The sequence below is a fragment of the Anguilla anguilla genome, chromosome 3, assembly GCF_013347855.1.
Source record: "Anguilla anguilla isolate fAngAng1 chromosome 3, fAngAng1.pri, whole genome shotgun sequence".
NCBI lineage: Eukaryota > Metazoa > Chordata > Actinopteri > Anguilliformes > Anguillidae > Anguilla > Anguilla anguilla.
Window position 1 is genome coordinate 2,301,977 of NC_049203.1, and position 26,273 is coordinate 2,328,249.

The following is a 26,273-nucleotide window of genomic DNA, read 5'->3' on the forward strand; positions in this document are numbered from 1 at the left end:
TGCCACAGAACCTGTCCCACTCGTTCCAACATCGACCCCAGGGGGAGCACCCCAAGGAAAGGGGGTTCAGACAGGGGTCCAGTAGAGCCACAGTGTCTGAGGGTTATTGTGGCTTCCTTTCAATCACTGCCCAAATTTCTGGCCTTGAAAACAAGGTGCTTGGAGTCATCCCAGTCAATCAGTGACTTGAATAAATCACGTGAGGAAACACACAGGAAGTGTAGCTCTCCAGGACTGGAGTCTTCTGCGACTGGCAGCGTAGCATAAAGTTTAGGGAGCTCACAACTCCAGGGCTGCAGGTTCGACTCCCAGGTGGGGGCATTGCAGTAGTTACACTGAGTGAAACACTTAACCTGAATCACTTCAGTAAATATCCAGCAGTATAAAAGGCCTTAAATCCAAGCTGTGCGAGTCGTTCTGAATAAGGGAGTCTGCAAAATGTCCGAAATGTAAATGAGTCTGACGTCCTCGGTCTCCAACGGAAACTGTAACGGCCTCCTTACTCAAACCACGCTAAAGGGTCAGGTGGCTTCGGCGTTGGCCTTCTGATCCACCTCGTTCAGGAAGTCCTGGTCGGCGAAGATGAGGAAGCCGGTGAAGAGGCTGTCGGTCCAGTAGGGGTCGAAGAAGAGGCCGTTCTGCTCGGAGTAGAAGATCTGCAGCCAGACCTGGTCCCCGCGCTGCAGCCGCAGCACCGTGGAGCCCGACGCCACGTCGTGGTTTCCCGTGTTGGCGTCGAAGGTCCGGATCTTGTACTGGCCGTTGTGCACCAGGCCGATGGCCAGGTGCTTGTTGGCCAGCGTGATGTCGTAGGTGAAGTAGTAGACGCCGGGGATGGCGCAGACGAACTTGCCGTCGCTGGCGTTGTAGTGGCCGCCCTCGTTCAGCAGGATGCGGTTGAAGCGGATCGGCAGGCGCTCCTTCGGGTAGCTCTGCGTCACGGCGACCGAGAAGGCCGACCGCGCCATGTTGTTGCCGCAGTTGCAGCCGCCGGCGCGGCCGCCCTCCCCGTCCTCGCCCTTCTCGCCTCTGGCCCCGCCCGTCCCGGCGAATCCCGGGGCCCCGCGCACCCCCTTCAGGCCCCGGGGCCCCGCCTTGCCCACCACGCCCTGCCGGCCCATCGGCCCCGGTTTCCCTGGGTTACCGAGCCGCCCGGCTTCCCCTGGCAGAGAGAGAGAGAGAGGGAGTGGGAGAGAAAGGGAGAGAGAGGGAGAGAGCGAGAGAGGGAGTGGGAGAGGGAGGGAGGGAGAGAAAGGGAGAGAGAGGAAGAGAGGGAGGGAGCGAGAGAGGGAGGGAGGGAGAGAAAGAGAGAGAAGAGGGAGAGTTATAATTTGATTTAATGAATGTAATGGAACATAACAATGTAATGAAATGTGCCATAATGTAATGTACTGTAACGTAATATTAATGAATGCAATGCATTGTAATGTAACATACTTAATATACTGCAATATAAATGGTAAATGGACTGCATTTATATAGCGCTTTTATCCAAAGCGCTTTACAATTGATGCCTCTCATTCGCCAGAGCAGTTAGGGGTTAGGTGCCTTGCTCAAGGACACTTCGACATGCCCAGGGCGGGGTTTGAACCGGCAACCCTCCGACTGCCAGACAATCGGTCTTACCTCCTGAGCTAATGTAATGTACTGTAACGTAATGTACTTAATGTACTGTAATGCAATGTATAGTAATGTAATGTACTGTAACATAATTTATGTAATGTACTGTAATGCAATATACGGTAATGTAATGAATGTTATGTACTGTAATGCAATGTACGGTAATGTAATGAATGTAATGTACTGTAACTTAATGCTCATCGCACCACAATTTCATTCGAGTTTTGGCGCTCACCCGGGTGCCCCTTCACCCCTCTCTCTCCATCCTTCCCATCTGCCCCGTCCTTCCCCGGGAGCCCCATCTTGCCGACGGGGCCGGGGGACCCCGGTGCCCCCGGAAACCCCGGCGGCCCCTGGGGGCCCGGCAGGCTGCAGACGAGCTGAGAGGAGTGCACGGTGAAGTTTCGGCCCTTCTTGCCGAAGTTCGGGGCCGTCTCAGGGGCGGCGAGAGGCAGCAGACAGGCCAGCAGGGCCAGGGGTACCATGGCGACGGCTAGGACAACAAACGGGGGGAGGCAAACGCGCACGGCTGCATTCAAACGCTTTAAAAATACATCTTTCCTTCCTTCCCTTCTTTCTTCTTTGTTCCCACATCCTCTCAAATGACCCAGAAATATCTAACGGGCCACCATGACAGGAAACACTCATTCACTCATTTTAAAAAAATTAAATGAAGGAAGGCAAACGATCTGTCCTCATTCACTTCCTTGAGTGGGTACAATGATGCACCCTTCCAGGAAGCGATTTGGGATGGGTCTGACTGCAAGTCCCACAATGCTTTGCTTCAAACAACTTATTGAAAGGCTTGCGGTAAAGTTGGTGCATAATCAAGAAAGGAATCAAGCAAGGATACATTTTGTAAAAATGAATCACAATGACTACATATCACAGTAGATCATTAAAATCACTAAACAAAAATCAATTTTTCATAGCAACTTAAAATAATAAATAATATCTACATAAAAGGAGTTGTTGCAAAATGCTATTTATAATTAAAGTCATTTAAAAAAAACTACGGGATGAGAGTGCACGTGCTGAAGAGGCTTTCAGCTTCACACCTGAGCAACGTTTTTCTGCACAATGAAGCCGGAGTGAACTGGGAACGTCCAAACGCTTATGAGCGCTTTTCTCCATTCTCGCTTCCTTCCACTTCCTTTTTTCCCATTGTGACACGTTCAGGGAATCACAGTAACAGAAAGCGAGGAAAGGGCACAAGGAAACGTCTTCCAGAAGATTTTCCGAAGGAGGCCTGAGAATCGTTGGGGCGTGAGAACGGCCCATGTTCAGATCGGAAAGGACCGAAACTTCAGACACAAAGGAAAGCTGCACATTCCGCACAGCCCATAAGATTGGGCGGGGGTGTAATGTAACAGTTCGGGAAACGCGCTTACGCATCAGAGGTTGCAAGTTCAGTTCCCGGGTGGGACAATGCCATTATTCCCTGCAGCTGAAAGCTTAAGCTGAACTGCTTTAGTAAAAAAGATCCACCTGTACGAGCATGTTTCAGAAGAGCAACCCAACACTATAGCTGTAAGCAGCAGCTACAATCCCCTCCTAGAATGCATTTAAATTCAGGAAGAGCGGCATAAAAACATGTCCATTAAAAATGTAGCATCAATCAGTGTGAAGTGTAGACATTGATTTAGATTTTGAGGCATCAAAAACCTCTATTCTTATCTTTGAATCTAGGAATCCCAACTGCAAAGTATGTATATGCTACATGCATGTATTCTAATCCATTCTAACCTATACTATTCTGTTCTACTCTAGCTGAAGAGTAATCTTTTGCCCAGAAGGTCGAATGGGTTTTTCAGTCTAACCTTCATCACTGAGGTAAATCTCCTGTAAATAGAAGTTAAATTAACTGAAAACAGAATGGGACTGAATTAATCTGTTAAATGCGTAAATTAACCGAAAATGAAAATTCTTGATAAGTATGCCCAAAATAGACATCTGGGCTGGACACCCCTACTCAAAACCAGTGACCTTAAAGTCACCTGTCAGACCTAAAAATTATCCAGGTACGCAAGGGGGTTTTAAAGGAAGGATAAAATATGTAAAATTTCTGACTAAGTTCCTTAAAAATGATTATTACGATCACTTTACTTACATTATGATTATTTTATCTTTTAAAAAAATTTAAAAAACATCGTGAGGATGACCATTCCAAAAAAAAATAAAAAATTCCCCTGGACGTGGCAGAAATTCGTGCCAATTGACAGTTAAGAGTCGATTAGCCCGCGTGACTGAAACATTTGCTACAGTGTGGGAAAGAGCTCAGAGATACTCGAAACCTACCTGCCACCTGTCTGAACATACGAATTTAAAGATTTTACTGAAAACGGGAAACTATACACATTAAGCAATGAATAAAACAACAAAATCCTTTAAACGCAAATCGGTGTCATTTTAATAGTCTACATAATAGTCTAATCTGTGGCAATTCGTGTCCGTATATTAATGCTCGTGGTCATTTAGTCATGAAAAACAAATCTTGTATAACATACGACAGACTTGACGCAAATGTGAAATCATACTTTGCATTGCAGTTAATAATTTAAAACTCAGATAGCTAAAAACGAACAATTATGCATGTTTGCAGAGGAATATTACTTACAGGGAACAGCTGAAGTATCGTTCGTGTATTAAAAAATACGCTTTAAAAGTATCTTTTGTAGAGAGAAGCCTACCCAGGAAATAACATTTTTTGCTACGGTCGCAGCCCAAAACAAACATTACCTTTCAGAGGCGATAACGTCATGGGTCGGGTGAGGAGAAACACCTATTATTCAGGAGCCGAATGCGTGTCCCATCGAACGCTCCCCTTCGCAGCCTTCATGTTATTTCTGTAAAATTCACCCCGCCGAAAAACATGCAGTTGTGCTACGCCTGGACACTCTGGACAAAAACTTTCTCCGCCGATTTTAACCCTCAACTCTGTGTACACTCTTGTTTCGGTTCCCTTTCGCGGTTCGCTGCCAACACATATTTCTACCGTGATGCAATCGCGCGGAATCTGTTCCCATGCCAGAAAACAAGAATAATCATAAGTCCATAAATTAACACGCGCAACAGAAATAATTAGCCTGCCAACCAGCCAGATAACGCCCGCCGCTTGCTTTTATGGACTAGAATAGATCACATTTTGGATATCTGGGACGAGGTCCAAGCGACTTGAAAATGTCTCCGATGTGCCTTTTAAGGCGTATAAATGCGTCGCTGATACCTCATCATGTACTGTACCAGTGTATCGTAGCGCTGGATGAGGTGGTTACATTCTTTATTTTTTATTAATTCACGTGGTTCGCTGATGAAAGAGCGAATCGGAAAAAAACATAATAGCATGGGGTCCTGCCAAGGGAGCAGCTATGAGAAGTTGGAACTAACTGAGTAAACTGTAGCGAGAGGATCCCCAGATGTGGCTCGCTTTTACTGCGTGAGGAAACGCGCCAAGCCCGAAAATGGGAAAAAAAAATCGACCAGCTGGCGGGCGAGGGATGAAAATGCACATTGCATGAAGAAAACAAACACGTGCTTTTTTCTGGGCAAGTTCGCGCGCGCTTCTTTCAGTCCCGTCCACAAATGCTTGCCTTTCACCACGCTGGCTTGTCACTTTACTTTAACCCTAACATGACACTGTACAGCTCGGGAAAACAACAGTTTTTTGACTTGAATGACGTCAGGATTGTACTGTTGTCTTTCCCTATCAGTATGGCGCAGCAAGACGAAGTAACTTCGAGGTGTGTCTATGGATTCCACTGATCTGTACAAAAAAGTAGTACATCGTTTTTCTTCCAGTATGCTTTAGTAGGCCTATATCAAGTTTATTTTCAAGTGTTTTTAAAGTATATTTTTAAGTACTTTACAAAACTAAATATTTTATGCTTTAAATGAACCAATTTCCTGGAACTATACTCTTAAGTATACCACTTATGTGCGTCTTCTAAACTTTGTAGGCTATCCTAAATTGGTTGCTATACTTCAAGTAGGCCTACTTTAAACTTTTTAAAATCTGTTTCTGGAAAGTAAAGTAAAAGTGCACTTTAAAGTACTCTACCAGGGATACAGTTCAGAAAGTGTACTTAAGGAATACTTTTAAAAACTGTTATTTATTCCCCTTTCTTCTATAGGGAGTACATAACGTGTTTCTGCACAGTCAGGCAGAATATCATTGCTAAACGACACCGAATATCGTCGAGGGAGACCGTCGCGCGCTGATAGTCGTGAGAAAGCCACGGATGACCGCGGTGGAATTCGGCAGTTTGTTTTCAAAAAGCAGCCGAAGTCGCCCCTCGTTGCTGCAGGCGTGTCAGCAGATGGACGCCGATATACGGGCGGGTTAACTCCCGAGTTGCTCTTCTCTGAGCGAGCCCGTTCCCACGGAAACAACAAACGAGCACACCCACGGGCTCCAGCTGTAGGTCTTAGCTCTAGCAAGCCAGTAAAAACGATTACTGGAAGTCCGTCAACATTTCGCCTGAGTGCTGAATCGCTTGTTTTTGTGTAGCACAGATGGCGTCTCCCCTTTAAAGTAGGGGAAATTCGCCTATATAGACATACTGCATCCAGTAAAACAAGAAAATAAATCTCACAAAAAGTGTTCTTACCCTTAAGATACCAGACCCCAAATAAAACCAGTCAAGAACACGATGCACCTCCAGTTTAAAATAAAATATTTTAATCTACCAGCCTATGAAGCACAATTAAAAGTGATAAAGATTGCCTGAAAAGCCCTTACAAATTTCGGATGTCAGAAATGTATGTATTTATTTACAGATGGGGTCAAATTTAAGACAGGAGACGTATCACTGGCCACACAAGAAATACATGGCTATAAAAAAAGAGAATGGTAGAGAATATAAATGCTGCTGAACAGCTCGTCTGCGTCCTTGATTTTCCCGCTGCACCCCAAGGCGCTCTCTCAGCACCCCACAAATAATAAACTTCCCTCCTCAGGTTTAAAGAGCTGACGGGCTCACGCTGGGGGGCATCGCCTGGGGTGTCCCGACTGAAGCTTTAAACTCAAAGCGGAGTTTGGGGGGGGGGGGGGACCCGCGTTGGGGTCACAGCTGGCTCAGGAAATCGGCCATGGGGTCGTCGGGTCGCTGGCGCTTCATGCGGAAGGCCTCCATCTCCTCCTCGGTGGGTTCCTTCACCTCCTGCAGGCTGTAGTAGGGCCTCTTCCGCTCGTCTATCTGCATCAGCTCGGCCACCTGCTTCAGCCGCAGGTCCTCTGCACACAGGGCCTGCAGGGAGAGGACACGCAGGGTCAGAAACACACACACACACACACACACACACACACAGGGTCAGAAACACACACACACACACACACAGCGTCAGAAACACACACACACACACACACACACGCAGGGTCAGAAACACACACACGCAGGGTCAGAAACACACACACACACAGGGTCAGAAAAACACACACACACACACACACATGCAGGGTCAGAAACACACACACACACACACACAGGGTCAGAAAAACACACACACACACACACACACATGCAGGGTCAGAAACACACACACACACACACACAGGGTCAGAAACACACACACACACACACAGGGTCAGAAACACACACACACACACACACACACAGGGTCAGAAACACACACACACACACAGGGTCAGAAACACACACACACACACACACACGCAGGGTCAGAAACACACACACACACACACGCAGGGTCAGAAACACACACACACACACACACACACACAGGGTCAGAAACACACACACACATATGCACAGGGTCAGAAACACGCACACACATGCACAGGGTCAGAAACACACACACACACACACACACACACACATGCAGGGTCAGAAACACACACACACGCAGGTTCAGAAACACACCCACACACACAGGGTCAGAAACACACACACACACACACACACACACACACACAGGGTCAGAAACAAACACACACACACACACACACACACACACACACAGGGTCAGAAACACACACACACAGGGTCAGAAACACACACACACACACACACACAGGGTCAGAAACAAACACACACACACACACACACACACACACAGGGTCAGAAACACACACACACACACACACACACACACACACACACACACACACACACACACACACACACACACACACACACACACACACACACACACACACACACACACACACACACACACAGGGCCTGCAAAGCAAGGAGTATCCAACTGAATGACGAGAATCACCAGCCTGTTTGAAATACGCAAGCTTCTGCCTACCTTCTTCAGCTTCCTCTTCTTGGTCTCTTCATCCTCTTCATCGCTGCTGTCCGAGTCGTGCTTCTTGTTCTTGTTCTTCTTTTTCTTCTTCTTCTTCTCCTTCATCTTCTCTTGATGCATCTGTGACAGAGAGAATCATCCCTTTAATCATCCCTTTAAGGCGATAAAAAAATCAAACAATTAAGTACCGTGACACAGTAACAATGATGTATCCTAATGGACGTTTTTTAAAAAGCGCATTACCTCCATTAAAGATTTTGGCTCCTCCTGCAGTTCCTCTTCTAGCCCCTCCTCAAACGGGATGCAGGTGTTGCTCTATAGGCAGAAAAACCCGTCAATCACAAAGATTTACACACAAACTTATACATCAACACCATACACCACACAGCCATCTTGCATTCACAGTCTAACGTTTTGGACAATAGCCAGCGGAAACTTAGGTCTGATTAACTGAAAATCCTTTTTACAGCACTGATACACGATCTTTCACGAAATAAAATAAAAATAATAACTCTGAATGGCACACAAAGGGATAAAAACAACAAATTGAATCGATTTTATTTTATACTAAATTAATCAACACAACTGATATTTTATAGATTTCTTTACTCACTGACAAACTATATTTTCAATATGTTACTATGAACTTTTAAAAAAACGAGCATGAATTGTGTATGTACACAAGACTCTTATTACTTAGTTAATAAATTAATTTAGTTTACGTGCGTAGATCACACAACAGTCGCCCAAACATCTCCATACTCACGGCTGTTTTGATGCCGGCATCTCCCGTGCAGTAGCTCTGTTTCACCAGCGAGTGGCAGCAGTTGTAGCCCCAGCATCCTTCTTTCCAGTAGGATCCCCAGATAGACTGTAGTCCAACAGCCAAAAACCACACTCTGTCACTACATTTCCCAAGCACCAATGCAGCACATTTGGAACTGACACCAGCATCAGAGCTACAGTACATGTTTGCATGCAATTAGTCAGAACTCACTACACCATGGAAACGTTAATTTATATGACTCCATAACAAAGACACACTCACACAGACACGCACGCACACACACACACACACACTCACACTGTGGTTGTTGATGAAGACGTCCTCCTCGTATTTGGAGCGAGCCACGGCCTTCTCCTGGCCCTTCAGCACAGCACCGTGTCGTGAGTACTCCACGTAGTCCTCCGTTTGGGCCAGCAGCAGCTCCCGGGGAGGGGCGTCCAGGTGCTCCTGCCCCCCGTACTACAGACCCCACAAAAAAACACACACTCTATCAGCCAAACACAACCTTAAACACATCACTATTTACAACCATACAACCTTTAAACGCATCCCTATTTACAAACATACAACCTTAAACACACACAGACACGCACATATTTACACATCCAAAATATGCACAGGGTGGGTGACTCGCTGACCGACCAACTCACTGACTCACTAACCAACTCACTGGCTGACTCACTGATCGACCAGAACAGTGACAGAGACTGACGTTCTGCTGCAGCAGCCTTGCTGGGCGTCTCCCCCCACCCCCACCCCCACCCCCACCCCACGGTGGGAGGAGTTAACGGTGGGGTGCCACAGGGTCCTCCTCACACAGACGCACCTTTGCCAGAATGCTGTCCTTCTGCTTCTCCTTGAAGTCCTCCTTCTTGACCTTGAATGACTGGTGCAGGAGCTGCAGCTTGGTGGGGTCGGCCTGCAGGTGGACCTCCGAGCCCTTGTCATAGGCCTCCCAGGCAAACACTGGAACAACGAGAACCGGGCAGTGATTGGCTCGTTCTCTCTCCCTCTGACACTCTCAGCCCTGATCACAGGTCTGCCAGGCAAACACTGACACAACAAGGACCGAGCTGTGATTGGCTGCCTCTGCCAACACGCACTCCAGTAAGGCTTGCCCCAGTAACACTCGCTCACCAGCCCTCACTCTCTCCAGAGCGCTCGCTCTCTGGCACTCTGGCACTAAAAACATCGCTCTCTCACACACAATCACTTGCCTACCTGCTCTCACATGCATGTGTGTGAAGGCACACACACACACAGACACACACACATACCCGCACACACACACACACACAGACACACGCACATACCCGCACACACACACACACACACACACACACACATATACCCGCACACACACACACACACACACATATGCATACGCATGTGCACATACCCGCGCACACACACACACACACACACGCAGCGCACACACACACACACGCACGCACACACACACGCAGCGCACACACACTCACACACACACGCACGCACACCCGCACACACACACGCACGGACGCACGCACGCACGCACGCACGCACGCACGCACACACGCACACACACACACACACACACACACACATATGCATACGCATGTGCACATACCCGCGCGCACACACACACACACACACACGTGCAGCGCACACACACACACACACACACGCACGCGTGCACGCACGCACACACACAGAAGAAAGCCCAGAGGGCATATTCCTCACAGTTGGCAGAGCTGCGTCCGATCTGAACATGCATCCATATATGGTGGCGCTGCTTTCTGTTTTTCAGCAGAAAGATGACGTCACCGCTTCCCCCTTCGTTTTAATATCCCTGGGGCGGTTCCCATGGAAACAGGGGCCCCACTGTCCCGCAGACAGCCGGAGCAGCCGGGGTCGCGCGGCGAGGGGGGCGGGGCCGTGCTACTCACGCTGCGATTGGGCCATGGTGATGGTGTCTCCGGTGTAGCGCGCAAAGTTGTCCCCCGCGTACCCCACCCTGCCAGAGGACACACAGGAAGTTCGGGAGAGTTAGCGGACGGCGGTAAACGCGCGGGGCGGACTGACGACCCGATTCGCTGTTTTTGTTTTACGACGTGCATGCGTTCCAGACGCACGCAAACCTACTCTTCTGGGACCATGCCCGTGTTGGCGTACGGGTTCTCCCTCATGGCGCGGGTCTTGGGGTCGTAGTAGGCCGAGTTCGGGTCCAGATTTCTCAGGTACTACACCAAGATCACAGGGGGAAAAAAAACAGATAATTGTTATTATCAACATTCAATATACGGCTGCAATTCATGCAAAGATTAAAAACTATAATTATATAAACATAAAGCGGACTTCTGTATTGCAAACTGCCTAGCATAAAACCGCCAAACAGCAGTGCAAAGAATGTTCCTGATAATTTGTTTATTTTCTTTTAGCTCTCGCATCAAGATTGTCTATGAGTAAAGATGACAGAGTCAGAGAGGGCCCGTCGCCTGCTTCGCTTGCCCTTGCCCACTTTAAACAGGTGAACGCGCGCGTACGTCCCCACGTCCCGCGTACGTCCCCCCGTCCCGCGTACACGCCCCCCGTCCGTCCCCCCGTCCCGCCCGCGTCGCTCACCTTCGCGATGTCCTCTCGGATTCGCAGGTTCCTCACGGTGATGCGGCGCTTGGAGTCGAAGTTCTGGCCCGGCATGTCGATGTCGTCCGCGTACTTGTCCTCGTCCTCATCCTCGCTGTTGTGCTCCTGTCACACACACACAACACACAGCGCGGCTCAGCACCAATCAGGGCAGCCGCTTTGACCGACACGCGCATCTGAGCCAATCAGAGAAGAATGCGCTGAGTGCCTGTTCAACAGAAATTAGATGTGCACCCAATGCGCACTGCGTTTTAATGTAAGCTCAGTACAGCATCTAAAGGCTCACCCAAGACAGAACCTGTGGGGAATATAACATTCCACACACGCAGTTTCCAGTTCAGAAAAGCAGGTTTCTCCAAAAGTGTCTCTGTTAATAACACTGTTAATATCCAACAGTGGATGCTGCTAATCCAACTAAAAAGATACAGATGCAATTTAAGTTCTGTGTCATTTATAAAACATTTTTTAAAAAGGTCCTAAAAGCTGCACTTTTGCTCGAAACAAAAGGACCAGCAAAATGTTAAAAGCCGAAAAAAGCACATTCCCAATTCCACACGTACTCAAACGATGAGTAACAAGCCCCTCTGGTGATTTAACCCTTTGAAGAGTAGCTTTTTCTGAATGTTTTTTCACGAAGTCAGTGTTCTAGAACTCTGGTTTTCAGTTCCCAGTAGTGACTGTGACATCAGCATTAGAACAGTTAAGAACATTCTAACTGCACATTCGTGACCCCACACCTTAAAGGGTTAAAGAAATCGCACCTGTAAGCCGTGCTCGTCCTCTCCGTACTGCTTCCTGGACGATGCCTAAAAAAAAACGACAATACGCTTTAGCGCTATACGCTGAATAAATCGTATGAAGCACATAATACTGCCGACCAAAATGGCGGTACCGCGAAGTAAAGGATTTAAGAAGAGGGAGACGCTCACAGCTTGATCCACGAGCTTCCCTGAAGCGAGCTCCTCCTGCAATTTCTGAGCTTTCAGAGTTCGCTTCGCCTGTGGAGAGAAGCACAAACACCACCCGAGAATCCGGTTAAAAGCTGCCGGTACGCTGGATCCCCTTAGCGGACGTTAGCGTGCACGCACTAATTACATCCAAATGTTCCATTTTCTTGGGCAGTCGTAAAATGTCATTAGCAGCAGATACTGGCAGAAAGGTTTGTTAGTTTACACGAAAGGTTGTAATCATACCACTGGCGCGTGGAGCGAAGGAACAAAATAAATCTTTTTCACTGTGTGAGCACAATAAAACAAAAATGTTTCATAACAAAATAAACTTTTTTTTGATACTAAAGAGCCCGTGCCTTGTGCAGTGCGCTAACAGACCCTTCTCAGTTGGGCAGGTTTTAAACTTGAGGGTCTCAGGTTCGGTCTTTCCTAATTTTCCCACTTTCCTGCAGAGTATCCGTGTCGAAGCACGATATAAACTGTGGTACAGCTGCAGATACAACCTCCTTTAAGGGACTTAACGTGATGAATTATTCTGCAGTTATAATTACAACATGCTTTCATTGAGAAAGGAAGGTTCTGTCTGCTTCAGAGGACCTGGAAGCTGCTGGTCATGATCCCAGCTCATGCACCCCCCCACCCCCCCACCCCACCACTAGAACAACCTTCCCCATTCAGAGTCAGGGAGGCCGAGTCAGTGACCTTTTTCCAGACTACACCTCCATTAATGTTTTAAAAACATTGTATTTGTATAAAATCAAAAATAAAGAAACAATCAATTCCATCCCTTGATATTGCAGGTCTTGCAAGCCCCGTCTCCATGACGACACCGTTTAGGCTGCAGCTGCCCCACAGACATCTCCATCCCCAGCGATGCTTTGCTCTCTCTCTCTCTGTTAAACGGACCTTCTGTCGTCCAAACCGTAACTGAAAGCGGCGGTGTGTTTATGGGGGGGCGGAGCCGAGGGCGTAGATGGGCGGGGCCAGTGGCACTGGGAGGAGGGGCCACTCACCAGGTCCACCTTGCTGTACTCCTCCACGATGCGCATGTGGTCCTCCGGGTCGTAGCCGTTCCAGCGGTCCCGCTTCCCGTCGTAGTCCAGCGCCAGCTGGATCTGGGAGTGCTCGTCCGGGGCCATGCCCGTGCCAGTGAACTTCGCCCCCACCTTCCTGGGCCTCTGCAGGGGGCACAGGAGAAATGTCAATCAAATGGGGAGATGGGGAGGGGGTCCCCAAAATACTAACAAATACATACCCCGACTACTTGAAAAAAACATGCCAACTCATTGTGGAGAGGACTCAAACCTGCAACCTCCTTGCGAGGCAGCAGTGCTAGCAACTGCACCACCATGCCGCCCAATATAGATCTGGGATGATGTGTTCAGCAGAAGCTCAGGATGCTACACTATGCCACAAACATGCTAATGGATTGGATGCACAGGCCTTTTGATGGACAGGCCTTGTTGGCCAATCCCCTCACCTCCAGGCAGTCCTTCTTCTTGTGAGTCATGGCACCGCAGTTTTCACACGACCCCTTCCGAAACTTGGTGCTGACGGGTTTCTACACAAGAAAAACAATGGAAGCAATGCGTCCAATGCGTTTCTCCAAGCACAAGAGACCCCGATCCAAAAAAAACATGGCAATACTTCTGAAAGCATGGATGAGCATGTATAAAATAAAGTAAACAAGGAGAGAGGTGTGTATCACAGGAAGGCTTCACTGAACACAGTGTGGGACCTCACCTCCTGGACTCCCTTCCTGTACCACTCCCCTATAGAGGAGAACTGTCTCTGATTCTCCTCCTGGGGTCGCTGGTGCTTAAGGGTGGGCCTCTTAGAGGGGTCGATGTACCAGGGAACAGAGGAGATGTACTGGGGAATGTGAGGGTTAATGTCCCTAAAAAGAAAAAAAGACAACAGAAAAAATGTCAGCCTGTACAATTGTCAAAACTGACTCTCAAACTGACCAAAGCCACCGACATTAACCCATCTCATAGAGAGAAATTAGAGGACTAGCAGAAAATTCACTGCTTCACTGTTTCATAGCAATGTTACAAGATGTTCTGGTGCAGATATGACACACACAACCAATACAAATTCTGGGCCAATACGTCTTCAGTCATATTGAGGTACAAACGTACCGTATCAGAACAGTGAATCAAGCCTGTTTCATAAGTTCTAGGGCAAAGGTAGGCAACCTTGTTTCCTCAACACGCAATGTATTTGTTCCATCCCAGCTTGATCGCAACAGTTTGACTTATTATTACGAGCAAAAGTCTGAATATTCAGAGCTTGATTAGTACAGCATTGAGAACCTTCAGCTCAGGCTCCCCTGCGACCATTAAGCTAAATAATTCATCCCACTATGTAGTTACAGGTTTAGATGGAGGGCTAACCAGGAACATAGCTGCTACTCCATGACTAGCGGGGCCTACCCCAGCCCACGTATGAGGGGTGACCTACTTTCCCTCTTCATCAACTTCAGCGGGTGCGTTTCCCAGCTTTCGTTGCTCCTCCAACTCTTTCTTCTTCCTCCAGTCTTCCCTGGTCATCTTCTTGGGCTCTTCCAAACCCTCCAGTCCGACCACCCCCTCCGACCCCTCGCCGGGCTTCTCCGCGCTCTCTTCGGGCATGGCTCGACTGGATCAAGGCCTCCAAGAAGAATGCGACTAAACTCAAAACAAACAAAAAACAAAAACACACAAGACGCGTACCGTTAGTTATACTGATTACAACAAAGACCCGCTAACGTGTGTATGTTTAGCATACAGTCGACTGTTAGTTTGCTAGCTAGCATGGTAGCCAATCGCTAGACATGACACCCAACTCTGCTGGGCTATCGAGCAAACCAGATCACAATCTGCATTATTAGATAAACATGACTGAACTTTAAATATCCACAGCAAAAGCAAACTAAAAAACTTGGCTAGTACCGCAGTTAAAATGGCGGTAGTCTACTCTGGTCATTCTAAGCTACATAAATTAGCTTCTGGCTTGCTGGCGAACTGCGTCGTTAGCCAGGTTAAGGCGAAAGCAAGACTTTTAGACAGAAAACCCCTCTGATGCATTCATTGAAGTGTGATAAAAGATTCAAAGTTCACAAGGAAAAGTAATTTACCTCTTTAATGTCGTGGTGCTGCAGCTATGCTTCCACCGACTGTTATTATCTATCTTGTTCCTCTTAGCAATATTTACGTGCGCGTCTACGCCGCCGCCATGTTCCCTAGTTCTTCTTTTTCTTCGGCGTTTTATGGCAGTTGGCATCCTTTGTAGTTGCATTACCGCCTCCTTCTGGATCTAATCATGTATTGCTGTCTTGTTCTCACATGCTTTTACTTATACCAGTTGTCCTCAAAAAACTAAATATCTCTTTCTTTCCCTCCACCGTGTCCCCACATTCAAGCAGATCTGTAAACCTTGCCTCCACTCCTAGTCTCTGTAATCCTGTAAACATTACCCTTCTTTCTTGATCATACTTCCTGCATTCAATCAGGACATGCTTCACTGTTTCTAACTCCTTTCTACGTCACACACACACAAAAAAATTGTTTGGGTCCTCACTGGAAACCGGTCAGGTACGGGGCCTACAAAAAACGTTAGAAGGCGTGTGAACAAGATAGAAAAAATACACTTGGAATATTAACTTCAACATGACAATTATAAAATAATTTGGGAAAAGGTTTAGTTATAAATTATGATAAACAAAGCATTTGCCTGTAAAACCACGACTATGTGTTTACTGGTGTACAATGTATTATTAATTAAATATTTTGTACGTATACAATTCCTTGAAATGTACAAGGCTATCCATGCACTTTCTCCAACAAAGTTTATTATTTTTTACTGTTGACACCCCAGGATCCAGGATGTTAAGTTCTTGAGGCTTTATGTGTAAAAAGGTTGTTGTTTTAGAACAAAAAAATATTTTGCAATGTCTAAGTCTAAACAGAAGACACAATTTGGAGGCCTAGGAAGAAATCACTCATCTGAGTGGATATTTCTGAGAAGTGAAAACAGCTTTGTCTCCACAGCAGAGGGCATGTGCAATGAAGGACTTCATCCCAATTTATATTGGTGAGCATTTATATAATTCTCAAAATATGTTTACTATTATTCAGTATGCTTATAAATAAGGAGTACGCCTGATTTTGAATAATAATGTGGCGTGAAATTGTGGGATGTGTTTGACATGTTGATGAAAAACTTCAATCAATCAATGGCCCGCAATGGATAGATTAGTAACCTAAACTAGATAGCTAATGTAGTTGTTTTCTTCAATCTTAAAGACCTGCTGCTGCCAGAGGTGGCAAGGAGAGAGAGGTGAAAAAAGTTAAAAGCGTGTTTCCGCCCGGTTTCGAACCGGGGACCTTTCGCGTGTTAGGCGAACGTGATAACCACTACACTACGGAAACCTTGATGAAGAGAAGAATATTGCGGAAACAGTGAAATATATTCCATTACAATGACATACATATACAATGACATATATTTAATTCTGTTATTTTGCCACCACAATTCCGGCGGAATTGAACTATTAATCTTGGTCATCCCTTGTGATATATATTTATTGGCCAGTGGAATGCCACAGCAAGTACACTGACTCATTTATAATTGCAAATGTCCCAGAGCTTCAAGTTAGCATTAGCGATCTTATGAGCAAGGGAACCCAGAGAGGTCACACAATATTTTAAATAACCGTCTGACCCCCTAGGCTGATTTAAAAGCCATGAAACAGGTCAGAACCTTGCTGGTGCAGTCTGCTGAGGGTTGATGCGATGCGCCTGAGCGGCTGCGCGCTCCCCCCAGTGTCTGTGCTGCGACACTTCCCCTCCCCGACACCCGACACCCGACCCCCGACCCCCGACCCCCTACCCCCTACCCCCTACCCCCTACCCCCTACCCCCTACCACATGTGCAAGTCTTCGAGTTTTGTTGTAATGTTTGTAATGTTTTTATGATGTTGCTATGTGCTGAGGTTTTTCTTCGTTTCAAGGAAACGAGTGCCCTCTCGTTTCATTGAAAGGACTGTTTTTTTCCCTCCTCCTTCCTCCTGTTCTCTCATTTCTCATCTAATAAGATGGCGCCGCAGATGGCTGCCTCGGTGTGTTGACCAAAACAAATTCCTCGTATGTGTAAACGTACTTGGCAATAAAATACGATTCTGATGCTGAGCAATGCACTCAGGGTCCTGGTAGTAATGCCTGAACCTGAAACACACACACAAGACCTAGGCATGAGTAACTAAAACTTGTTTCCGCCCGGTTTCGAACCGGGGACCTTTCGCGTGTGAGGCGAACGTGATAACCACTACACTACGGAAACTTTGATGGTACTGATCCCTGCACTCAGGGTCCTGGTAGTAATGCCTGAACCTGAAACATACACACAACACCTAGGCATGAGTAACTAAAACTTGTTTCCGCCCGGTCTCGAACCGGGGACCTTTCGCGTGTTAGGCGAACGTGATAACCACTACACTACGGAAACTTTGATGGTACTGATCCCTGCCCTCAGGGTCCTGGTAGTAATGCCTGAACCTGAAACACACACACAACACGTAGGCATGAGTAACTAAAACTTGTTTCCGCCCGGTCTCGAACCGGGGACCTTTCGCGTGTTAGGCGAACGTGATAACCACTACACTACGGAAACTTTGATGGTACTTATCCCTGCACTCAGGGTCCTGGTAGTAATGCCTGAACCTGAAACACACACACAACACCTAGGCATGAGTAAGTAAAACATATTTCCGCCTGGTTTCGGAATGGGGACCTTTCGTGTGTGAGGCGAACGTGATAAGCACTGGCAGTTGCTGTTGCTAAGTAATGCACACAGGGTCCTCGTAGTAATGCTTGAACATGACACACACACACACAACACCTAGGCATGAGTAACTAAAACATGTTTCCGCCCGGTTTCGAACCGGGGACCTTTCGCGTGTGAGGCGAACGTGATAACCACTACACTACGGAAACTTTGATGGTACTGACCCCTGCCCTCAGGGTCCTGGTAGTAATGCCTGAACCTGAAACACACACAACACCTAGGCATGAGGAACTAAAACTTGTTTCCGCCCGGTCTCGAACCGGGGACCTTTCGCGTGTTAGGCGAACGTGATAACCACTACACTACGGAAACTTTGATGGTACTGATCCCCGCACTCAGGGTCCTGGTAGTAATGCCTGAACCTGAAACACACACACAACACCTAGGCATGAGTAAGTAAAACATATTTCCGCCTGGTTTCGGAATGGGGACCTTTTGTGTGTGAGGCGAACGTGATAAGCACTGGCAGTTGCTGTTGCTAAGTAAGGCACACAGGGTCCTCGTAGTAATGCTCGAACATGACACACACACACAACACCTAGGCATGAGTAACTAAAACATGTTTCCGCCCGGTTTCGAACCGGGGACCTTTCGCGTGTGAGGCGAACGTGATAACCACTACACTACGGAAACTTTGATGGTACTGACCCCTGCCCTCAGGGTCCTGGTAGTAATGCCTGAACCTGAAACACACACACAACACCTAGGCATGAGTAAGTAAAACATATTTCCGCCTGGTTTCGGAATGGGGACCTTTCGTGTGTGAGGCGAACGTGATAAGCACTGGCAGTTGCTGTTGCTAAGTAATGCACACAGGGTCCTCGTAGTAATGCTTGAACATGACACACACACACAACACCTAGGCATGAGTAACTAAAACATGTTTCCGCCCGGTTTCGAACCGGGGACCTTTCGCGTGTGAGGCGAACGTGATAACCACTACACTACGGAAACTTTGATGGTACTGACCCCTGCCCTCAGGGTCCTGGTAGTAATGCCTGAACCTGAAACACACACACAACACCTAGGCATGAGTAAGTAAAACATATTTCCGCCTGGTTTCGGAATGGGGACCTTTCGTGTGTGAGGCGAACATGATAAGCACTGGCAGTTGCTGTTGCTGTTGCTAAGTAATGCACACAGGGTCCTCGTAGTAATGCTTGAACATGACACACACACACAACACCTAGGCATGAGTAACTAAAACATGTTTCCGCCCGGTTTCGAACCGGGGACCTTTCGCGTGTGAGGCGAACGTGATAACCACTACACTACGGAAACCTTGATGGAGAAAGACAATGCACACTGGGTCCTCGTAGTACTGCTTGTATCTGACGTACATACAACACATCCCCATGAGTAACTAAAACATGTTTCCGCCACTCAGGGAAATTTCTGACACTTCTGAAAAAATATAATGCACAGACTTACCATAAATATATGAGTGTGTAGAAGTATTTTTATTAAAATTGAATGGAGCCCAATGGGGGAATTGGCTTTTTGAGCATAAATCATAGAAATCAGGGAAACCTCAAGTCACTTCTAAACTTTCATGCATTTATAATCTGAAGAAATCATTTTTTTAAATTGCCAGCTTCCAAGCTGTCTGAATATCATTCAGGTTAGATTCAACAGCATGTGCGTTATACTTGACTCTGGATTAACCCATTGCAGGGATGCCTACAATTGATATTTTAACCAAAGGCATTCATAATGATTCTTTTAATGCTAAGCAAGAATAACCATTTGCAGTATTGTTCTGTGTAAAACAAAGGTTCTGAACAAAGCATAGGTAGTCAACATCTGCAGTTACAGGGGTCCTAAATCCTATGCATTTGCGTGAACTATTTTGCGATCGGTGAAAGCAAGCAAGCCTGAATGATTTGCCAATGACTAGCTAAATGCTGCCCTCTTGCGTTTATAGTAACAAAAACACATCTTGAAATTAAAAAGGTACTTGTGGAAAATTCGTAAATAACGTGATTCGGAGATATGTCCTGCGAGAAAATGTCATGAAATGGGGAAATTGTTTGAAATGTTGTATGAAATTAGAACGGAATTAAATATGGCAACGTTACTGTGTACAATATTCAGTGATAACGTGGCGTACTAATCTAATCATATCAAAATAAATGTATAAGATGTATAACCGCGCGGTTAAAAGCACATAAAGCACCAAACACCCTGCTAAATATAGACAAGCACGAACGTGTACATGTAGGCTATTGATTAATCATACGACATTGAAAACAATTTTCCTATCTCGCTAGCAAGGCTAAGTCGCTAACTAGATCGTGTCTAATTCAAGCTTTACAACGCTATATGTCGCTTAATGGAAGGCGGTTTTATTTGCTAGCTGGTGTTTATTTGATTATCTCGGTGGCTATACATAGTATTTTTTAATGAATTTGGATTAGCCGCTCACCTTCAATCTCCTGCGTTGATGTCACAAGACTCTACCGCACCTTCGTCTTTGTCCAGGCCTTCACTTCGACGCGTGACATCACAGAGGAACACAACGATCTCTCGTTCGTTATAAAAGCTTAGCAGAAACCTGAAAGGGGCCCAGGAGTTGCTGAACGGTTCAGGCGAAGATGAATATTGCAGCATCTGGTGAAAATCGGGATAGCAGAAGAGGCCTGCAAGGCCACAGGCAGGAGGCTAGACAGAAAGCCATACGCCAAGAGTTCTACCAAAGCGATCGCGTGAGGCAGTTCCATCGTGCACTTCTGCAGTCGGAAACTCTGAATGATCGCGAGAACCAGGCGAAGACAGACCAGAAGCTTACCAGTGCCGCCAATGAGGAGACCAAGAAAATGATTGACGAGATAAAGCGAAAATGGCTGGAGGGCATCGAGCAGGACCGACAGCACCTAAGGAAACGGGAGATGGAGGCGAAGGCCGTTGGCGATTACATAAAGCAACAAATGATGGAACACGAGTCCATGCGGAGACAGATGATGCTAGAGAAGGAAAGGGAGATTGAAGAGTGCCGACAAATGCGAGAGCAATACGCAAGGGAGACGCAAATGCGCAAGCAGCAGGACCACATTGATAAGATGAAGGCCAGGAAAGCTCACAGGGATCTTCTGGCAGCGACCAGCACCATCAGGGCGCTGGAGGCCGAGAAGCAGGAGATGGAGGCGGAGAGGCGCAGGTTCTTTGAGATGGAGAGGGACAAACGGGTGATGAGGAAGCAGGAGAAGAGGGAGGAGAGGCGCAGGGTGGCGCAGAGGTACAAAAAGATGGTGGTGGAGCAGCTGGCCACGGAGATGCGGGAGAAGGCCAGCGAAGAGGAGCAGCTCAACGCCAAGATCCTGGCCGACAGCATCGCCAAGTGGGAGGCCAAGCTGCACGCGGAGCAGACGGAAATGGAGGAGAAGAACAAGTCCATGCAGGACGCCATCGCCGCGCACCGGGAGCTGACGCTCAAGGAGCAGGAGCAGAAGGCCAAAGAGGACGAGGAGAACGCACAGGAGGAGCTGAGCGACAGGAAAGAGGACGACCGCATGCACTGGGAGACGGAGGAGCTGAAGGCCCAGGAGAAGGAGAACGAGCGCGCCGCCATGGACGACTTCCTGCGCCGGCAGGTGCTGGGGAGGCGCTTCCGCGACCGCCTCCTGCGCGGGGAGCAGCTGGACTTCGACAAAAAGTACGAGGAGCTGATCTCCGAGGAGGAGGAGCAGTTTCAGCAGTACACCGCCGCGGTGATCGACGCCGCCACGAACGCCAACAGGAACATAATCCCGCTCCTCCGGGCGGCCAATCACGGCATGTGGTGCGGCCTGGGCCCCATCAACGGGGGACTCAGAACAGGTTACCTAGTGCCCGGTGCCAACTATGATCAGATTCCCGATTACGTGGGCACCACGGCCGCAGACATCAAGAGGTTATACGAGAATGATCAAGCAGATTCCAGAAGACTGGGTTTTATATGGTAGTAGTATGCCAAGAGATAGTCATATAATAAATATTGTATCATATTTGGGACCACATTTTCAGTGCATTCCCGGTCCCGTTATCTCTACATTTGTATTTTGCATCTTGTGTTGTACTTTCCAGTTGCGCAAAATGACAATGCACGATACAAGCTATTGAATTCCCTCAATGATAAATGAATAAATAGTGAAATTCTCTTAGAATAACTACCAACAATAGTGAAGAACGGCACTTTGTTTACTTGAGATTTAAATAAATATTTATCAATGAATACTTAACGACTCCTAGTTCCCAACTCTTAAATCCATTCATAATGGGTTTTAACTCTACTTCAATGTCATTTCCATGTACCGTTTAAATCATGTTCTTTGCCGTTTTTTTAAAAATACAGAATAAAAAAAAAAACCTTTTTAAAATGTATTGTCCTCATGCTTCGCTCAGAGTATGTAAATCATTCCAAGTTGCTAAAGCTAGAAATATTATGCCACCTAACAAAGAAAGGATTAGACCTTTCTACAAATAATGCAATGATGTAATCACTCAAACAAAAGTTTTGGGCTTCATTGTGTGACTGCCTGACTTTTACGTGTTTACGCTGTAAAAAAAAAAAAAAGTACGTTTTTTCTGTAAAATAATGGCAGTTGGGTTCGCAGAACGTTACCGTATAAATAATGGTGACAGTATGTTAACCGTATGTTCACCACAGTAGCAGGCTGTAAAATGTATTACAGTGTTTCACCATAAATACCTGTATTATTTACATTTCAGCTATCTACAGTTTTGTACCTTTGCTATTTTACAGACTTTTACCATAAAATTCACAGATAATAATTTTAATAGTGAAGGGCAATGAAATTAATTGTTTGTAAGGAGTGAGAGGCAGTGGTCATTGTAGTTTGGTGAAAAACTGAAAAGGGGAAAACTGTGTTGTAGGTATGGAGTAAGCCCCACCCACCCCTAACTGCTGTAGGTATGTGGTAAGGCCCTGTCCACCCCTAACTACTGTAGGATAAGCCCCACCCACTCATAAATTTGCGGCTTGCATACCTGCCATCCAAATCTGCCATCCCAATACAGCACAAATTTGCAACATTAACTTTGCCAACCGTGATTTCAGATTTTAATCCACATAGGTTGCTAGCGTGGTTAAATGAGCCAAATATTTCAAAAACCAACTGACAGTTAGGAACACTGAGTGTGCTCAATATTTAACTGTGTTAATATAAGGGGATTATTTACTCATTTTAGTCTTTTTAGAAGAGTTTTAACATCATGAATGATGTGTTATAGCATGGATATGAGCCTTGTGACACTGCCTATAGTATTCCTGTTATAATGCAAGTTGTCATTCAGTATCACTCTAGTGTATCATGCTTATTTTGATCCAAAACAAACAATCGTTGTTTACAGTGAATGACATTCCTTTGATCGTTTGGACAGAAAGTTCTTATCTGATGTCACAATACCATGGCCTTCAAGCTCACTTAGTTTTGGAATTTCTGTCCGGGTTCCAAATATGACATCATAGTAGGGACAGTTAATGACACTGTCCCTTATAAGTTATGGGGCGTAATGTGAAACAGTAGTCTGGAGTGAAACTGAAGCAATAGTCTTGTGAAACCAAAAACGTTAAGTTCAAGGTGGAAATGGCGTCAGAAAGTACAGATGTGCTGAATGGCGGGAGAACAGGTCTCCAGAAGCAGCGGCAGGAGGCCCTCGCCAAAGCAATATGCCAACAGTTCTATCAGAGCGACCGCGTGAAACAGTTCCACCGCGCGCTCCTGCAAACGGAGGCGCTGAAGGAGCTGGACGACCAGATGACGATGAAGCAGAGGCTCATCTGCGCGGCCAAGGAGGAGACCAGGAGGTTCATGGCGGGCGTGAGACGCAAAGAGCTGGAAGCTCTGGAGCAGGAGCGCGAGAAGATCAGGCAGAAGAACGCGGAGAAAAAGGCCTTCAGAGAATTCCTGACGCAACAGATGGAAGAGCAGGAGCAGCAGAGGCTGAGGAAGGCGGAGAAGGCAAAAGAGGTGGAAGAGTGCAAGAAGCTGTGCGAGCAGTACGAGAGGGAGAAGAGGCTTCTCAGCGAGCAGAAGAAAGAGAAGATGATGCAGATGAGGAAGGCCCACACCGAGCACCTGCGGGCGACGAGCGCCGTCCGGACACTAGAGGCCGAGAAGCAGGAGATGCAGGAGGAGAGGAGGAGGTTCTTCGACATGGAGAGGGACCTCCGGATGATGAGGAAGCAGGAGAAGAGGGAGGAGAGGCGCAGGGTGGCGCAGAGGTACAAAAAGATGGTGGTGGAGCAGCTGGCCACGGAGATGCGGGAGAAGGCCAGCGAAGAGGAGCAGCTCAACGCCAAGATCCTGGCCGACAGCATCGCCAAGTGGGAGGCCAAGCTGCAGCGGGAGCGCGCGGAGCTGGAGGAGAAGAGGCGGTCCATGCGGGACGCCATCGCCGCGCACCGCGAGGACAAGCGCCGGGCCCGGGAGAGCCAGGCCCAGGAGGAGGACCGGGCCGCCCGGGACGTCCTCGACGCCGGGAAGGAGCAGGACCTGCTGTCGCGGGAGAGCGAGCGGCTGAGCGCGTGCAGGGCGGAGGGGAAGCGCGGCGCCATGGACGACTTCCTGCGGCGGCAGATGGCGGAGGGGCGCGTCCAGGAGCGCCTGCTGGATCGGCGGCGCATGGACTTCGACCGGAGGTACGCCGAGCTGATCGCCGAGGAGGAGGAGCAGTACCAGCGCTACACCGACGGCGTGATCCGCGCCGCCACCGACGCCGGACGCAACACCATCCCGCTCCTGCGCGCCGCCAGGCACGGCATGTGGACGGGGGTCGGCCCCATCTACGGCGGGCTGAGGGCCGATTACCTGGTCCCCGGGGCCAGCTATGACCAGATGCCCAACTACGTCAGCACCACGACCGAGGACCTCCAGCGACTGTACGGGACCGAAGGTGGCCAGTCGACCACGAGACTCAGCTTCATTTGGTGACAGACTCGGGACTGCACTGCGTCCCCTTTGTGGTCTCTGAAATGTAGTACATCACTAGTTTCTTTTCCACCACCACCACCGTGGACAGACAAACGATTTTGGGTTTTCTGGAAACGACCAAGGAATACTGGGCTTCACATTGTTAATATATGCTGAAGCAACATGTTGAATTTTGTAATTTTGCAAAGAGTACTGTATGTCAGTGAATTTTTTATTTTTTTATTTTTGTTACTCTTTTAAGTACCTGTGCTCCCATAAGATAAATTATCAACTAAAACTGATGTAAAATATTAGATTTTTTATATATATTTTTATATAGGGATTAAATAAATGTTGTTTTGGACTCAAATGTGTAAAAAGTGCCACTTATTTCTTTATTTCAGAAAAAGCACAAATGTTGCAAGGGTCAAAAACTATAAGAATATAAGTATTATTATCACTAGTTGAAGGCAATATAATAATAATAATAATAATAATAATAATAATTAGTGTCCCTGCGCAAGACACCTAACCCCTAATTGCTCCCAACGAGCTGATTGGTACCTTGCATGGCAGCCTTTCACCGTTGGTGTGTGAGTGTGTGTGTGAATGGGTGAATGGGAGGCATCAATTGTAAAGTGCTTTGGATAAAAGCGCTATATAAATGCAGTCCATTTACCATTATTAGTAATAATAATAATAATAATAATATAATTATCACTGAATTGCTGCAGGCTTGACCTGGAATGCTGCTACCTGTCGCTAAATAACTCCAGATACACAATCATTACCGTACATTACATTACCGACACATAATCAGTGCATTACATTACACATTCAGCGAAATGGCAAAATCAGCACCACAAACACATTCTTTTGGAAAGTTAATCAAATTTACGGATTTGAATATTTTGAGTTTTAACCTTGGCAGTGCAGAAATAATACCTATACGTAGTATGACACATGTAACTGTAAAACTGCGTGCAGGAGAGGATGACTAATGAAGCCGACAGGCTAAGGCGAAGACAAATCTGACAGCGAGTACGCTCAGCCACCCCTGGCCTTTTGGGGCCTAAGCAGGATCCCCCCCCCCCCATACTGTAGCCCACTCCAGTCAGTACAGCCGAATCCTAAAAGTTACAGGCTCGATAAGCATTCGTATGTGCACACATGCAACTAAGCATGCAAAGTTAGACATATGAGCTGCTACAGTACCTACAATGTTAAAAAAAAAAAAACAGAAAACAAGGTCGGCTATGAGTATTTAAAACACACACACAC

At 47.1% G+C, this 26,273-nt stretch overlaps 4 protein-coding genes and 9 non-coding genes across 16 annotated transcripts; 2 read left to right on the top strand and 11 right to left on the bottom strand.

The window, feature by feature from the left end:
- Positions 1 to 135: 135 nt before the first annotated feature.
- On the bottom strand, positions 136 to 6,137 carry c1qtnf2 (C1q and TNF related 2). Of its 3 annotated transcripts, none has more exons than XM_035408015.1 (3): positions 4,360 to 6,137; positions 1,856 to 2,113; positions 136 to 1,162 (listed from the first exon to the last, which is right to left on the bottom strand). In XM_035408015.1, the coding sequence occupies exons 1-3, from the start codon at positions 4,379 to 4,381 to the stop codon at positions 522 to 524; spliced, it is 921 nt and encodes a 306-aa protein (XP_035263906.1). In that variant the 5' UTR covers positions 4,382 to 6,137; the 3' UTR covers positions 136 to 521. The 3 variants fall into 3 exon arrangements, with proteins under 3 accessions (XP_035263906.1, XP_035263908.1, XP_035263905.1); XM_035408017.1 differs by lacking the exon at positions 4,360 to 6,137 and adding an exon at positions 4,238 to 4,353; XM_035408014.1 differs by lacking the exon at positions 4,360 to 6,137 and adding an exon at positions 2,679 to 3,743.
- Positions 6,138 to 6,276: 139 nt separating this feature from the next.
- slu7 (SLU7 homolog, splicing factor) lies at positions 6,277 to 15,504 on the bottom strand. 2 transcript variants are annotated; one of them, XM_035411847.1, is made up of 16 exons: positions 15,374 to 15,504; positions 14,719 to 14,924; positions 13,999 to 14,152; positions 13,736 to 13,816; positions 13,269 to 13,433; positions 12,235 to 12,303; positions 12,067 to 12,111; positions 11,285 to 11,410; positions 10,805 to 10,902; positions 10,609 to 10,676; positions 9,507 to 9,646; positions 8,978 to 9,139; positions 8,660 to 8,764; positions 8,137 to 8,208; positions 7,894 to 8,013; positions 6,277 to 6,866 (listed from the first exon to the last, which is right to left on the bottom strand). In XM_035411847.1, exons 2-16 carry the CDS (start codon positions 14,886 to 14,888, stop codon positions 6,684 to 6,686), a joined length of 1,758 nt encoding a protein of 585 aa, XP_035267738.1. In that variant the 5' UTR covers positions 14,889 to 14,924; positions 15,374 to 15,504; the 3' UTR covers positions 6,277 to 6,683. The 2 variants fall into 2 exon arrangements, with proteins under 2 accessions (XP_035267738.1, XP_035267739.1); XM_035411848.1 differs by lacking the exon at positions 15,374 to 15,504 and having other exon boundaries at positions 14,719 to 14,940.
- Positions 15,505 to 16,594: 1,090 nt separating this feature from the next.
- Positions 16,595 to 16,667, bottom strand: trnav-aac. The gene has a single exon. It is a non-coding gene; the product is annotated as a tRNA-Val (tRNA).
- An 837-nt stretch (positions 16,668 to 17,504) lies between these two features.
- Positions 17,505 to 17,577, bottom strand: trnav-cac. The gene has a single exon. It is a non-coding gene; the product is annotated as a tRNA-Val (tRNA).
- Positions 17,578 to 17,669: 92 nt separating this feature from the next.
- On the bottom strand, positions 17,670 to 17,742 carry trnav-aac. Its single transcript has one exon. It is a non-coding gene; the product is annotated as a tRNA-Val (tRNA).
- Positions 17,743 to 17,834: 92 nt separating this feature from the next.
- On the bottom strand, positions 17,835 to 17,907 carry trnav-aac. The gene has a single exon. It is a non-coding gene; the product is annotated as a tRNA-Val (tRNA).
- A 250-nt stretch (positions 17,908 to 18,157) lies between these two features.
- trnav-cac lies at positions 18,158 to 18,230 on the bottom strand. The gene has a single exon. It is a non-coding gene; the product is annotated as a tRNA-Val (tRNA).
- A 90-nt stretch (positions 18,231 to 18,320) lies between these two features.
- trnav-aac lies at positions 18,321 to 18,393 on the bottom strand. Its single transcript has one exon. It is a non-coding gene; the product is annotated as a tRNA-Val (tRNA).
- A 248-nt stretch (positions 18,394 to 18,641) lies between these two features.
- On the bottom strand, positions 18,642 to 18,714 carry trnav-cac. Its single transcript has one exon. It is a non-coding gene; the product is annotated as a tRNA-Val (tRNA).
- A 248-nt stretch (positions 18,715 to 18,962) lies between these two features.
- trnav-cac lies at positions 18,963 to 19,035 on the bottom strand. Its single transcript has one exon. It is a non-coding gene; the product is annotated as a tRNA-Val (tRNA).
- A 254-nt stretch (positions 19,036 to 19,289) lies between these two features.
- Positions 19,290 to 19,362, bottom strand: trnav-cac. Its single transcript has one exon. It is a non-coding gene; the product is annotated as a tRNA-Val (tRNA).
- A 1,313-nt stretch (positions 19,363 to 20,675) lies between these two features.
- Positions 20,676 to 22,022, top strand: LOC118222431 (coiled-coil domain-containing protein 173-like). The gene has a single exon (XM_035408025.1). It carries the CDS (start codon positions 20,676 to 20,678, stop codon positions 22,020 to 22,022), a length of 1,347 nt encoding a protein of 448 aa, XP_035263916.1.
- A 1,644-nt stretch (positions 22,023 to 23,666) lies between these two features.
- LOC118222432 (coiled-coil domain-containing protein 173-like) lies at positions 23,667 to 25,013 on the top strand. Its single transcript, XM_035408026.1, has one exon. The coding sequence runs from the start codon at positions 23,667 to 23,669 to the stop codon at positions 25,011 to 25,013; it is 1,347 nt and encodes a 448-aa protein (XP_035263917.1).
- Positions 25,014 to 26,273: the final 1,260 nt, after the last annotated feature.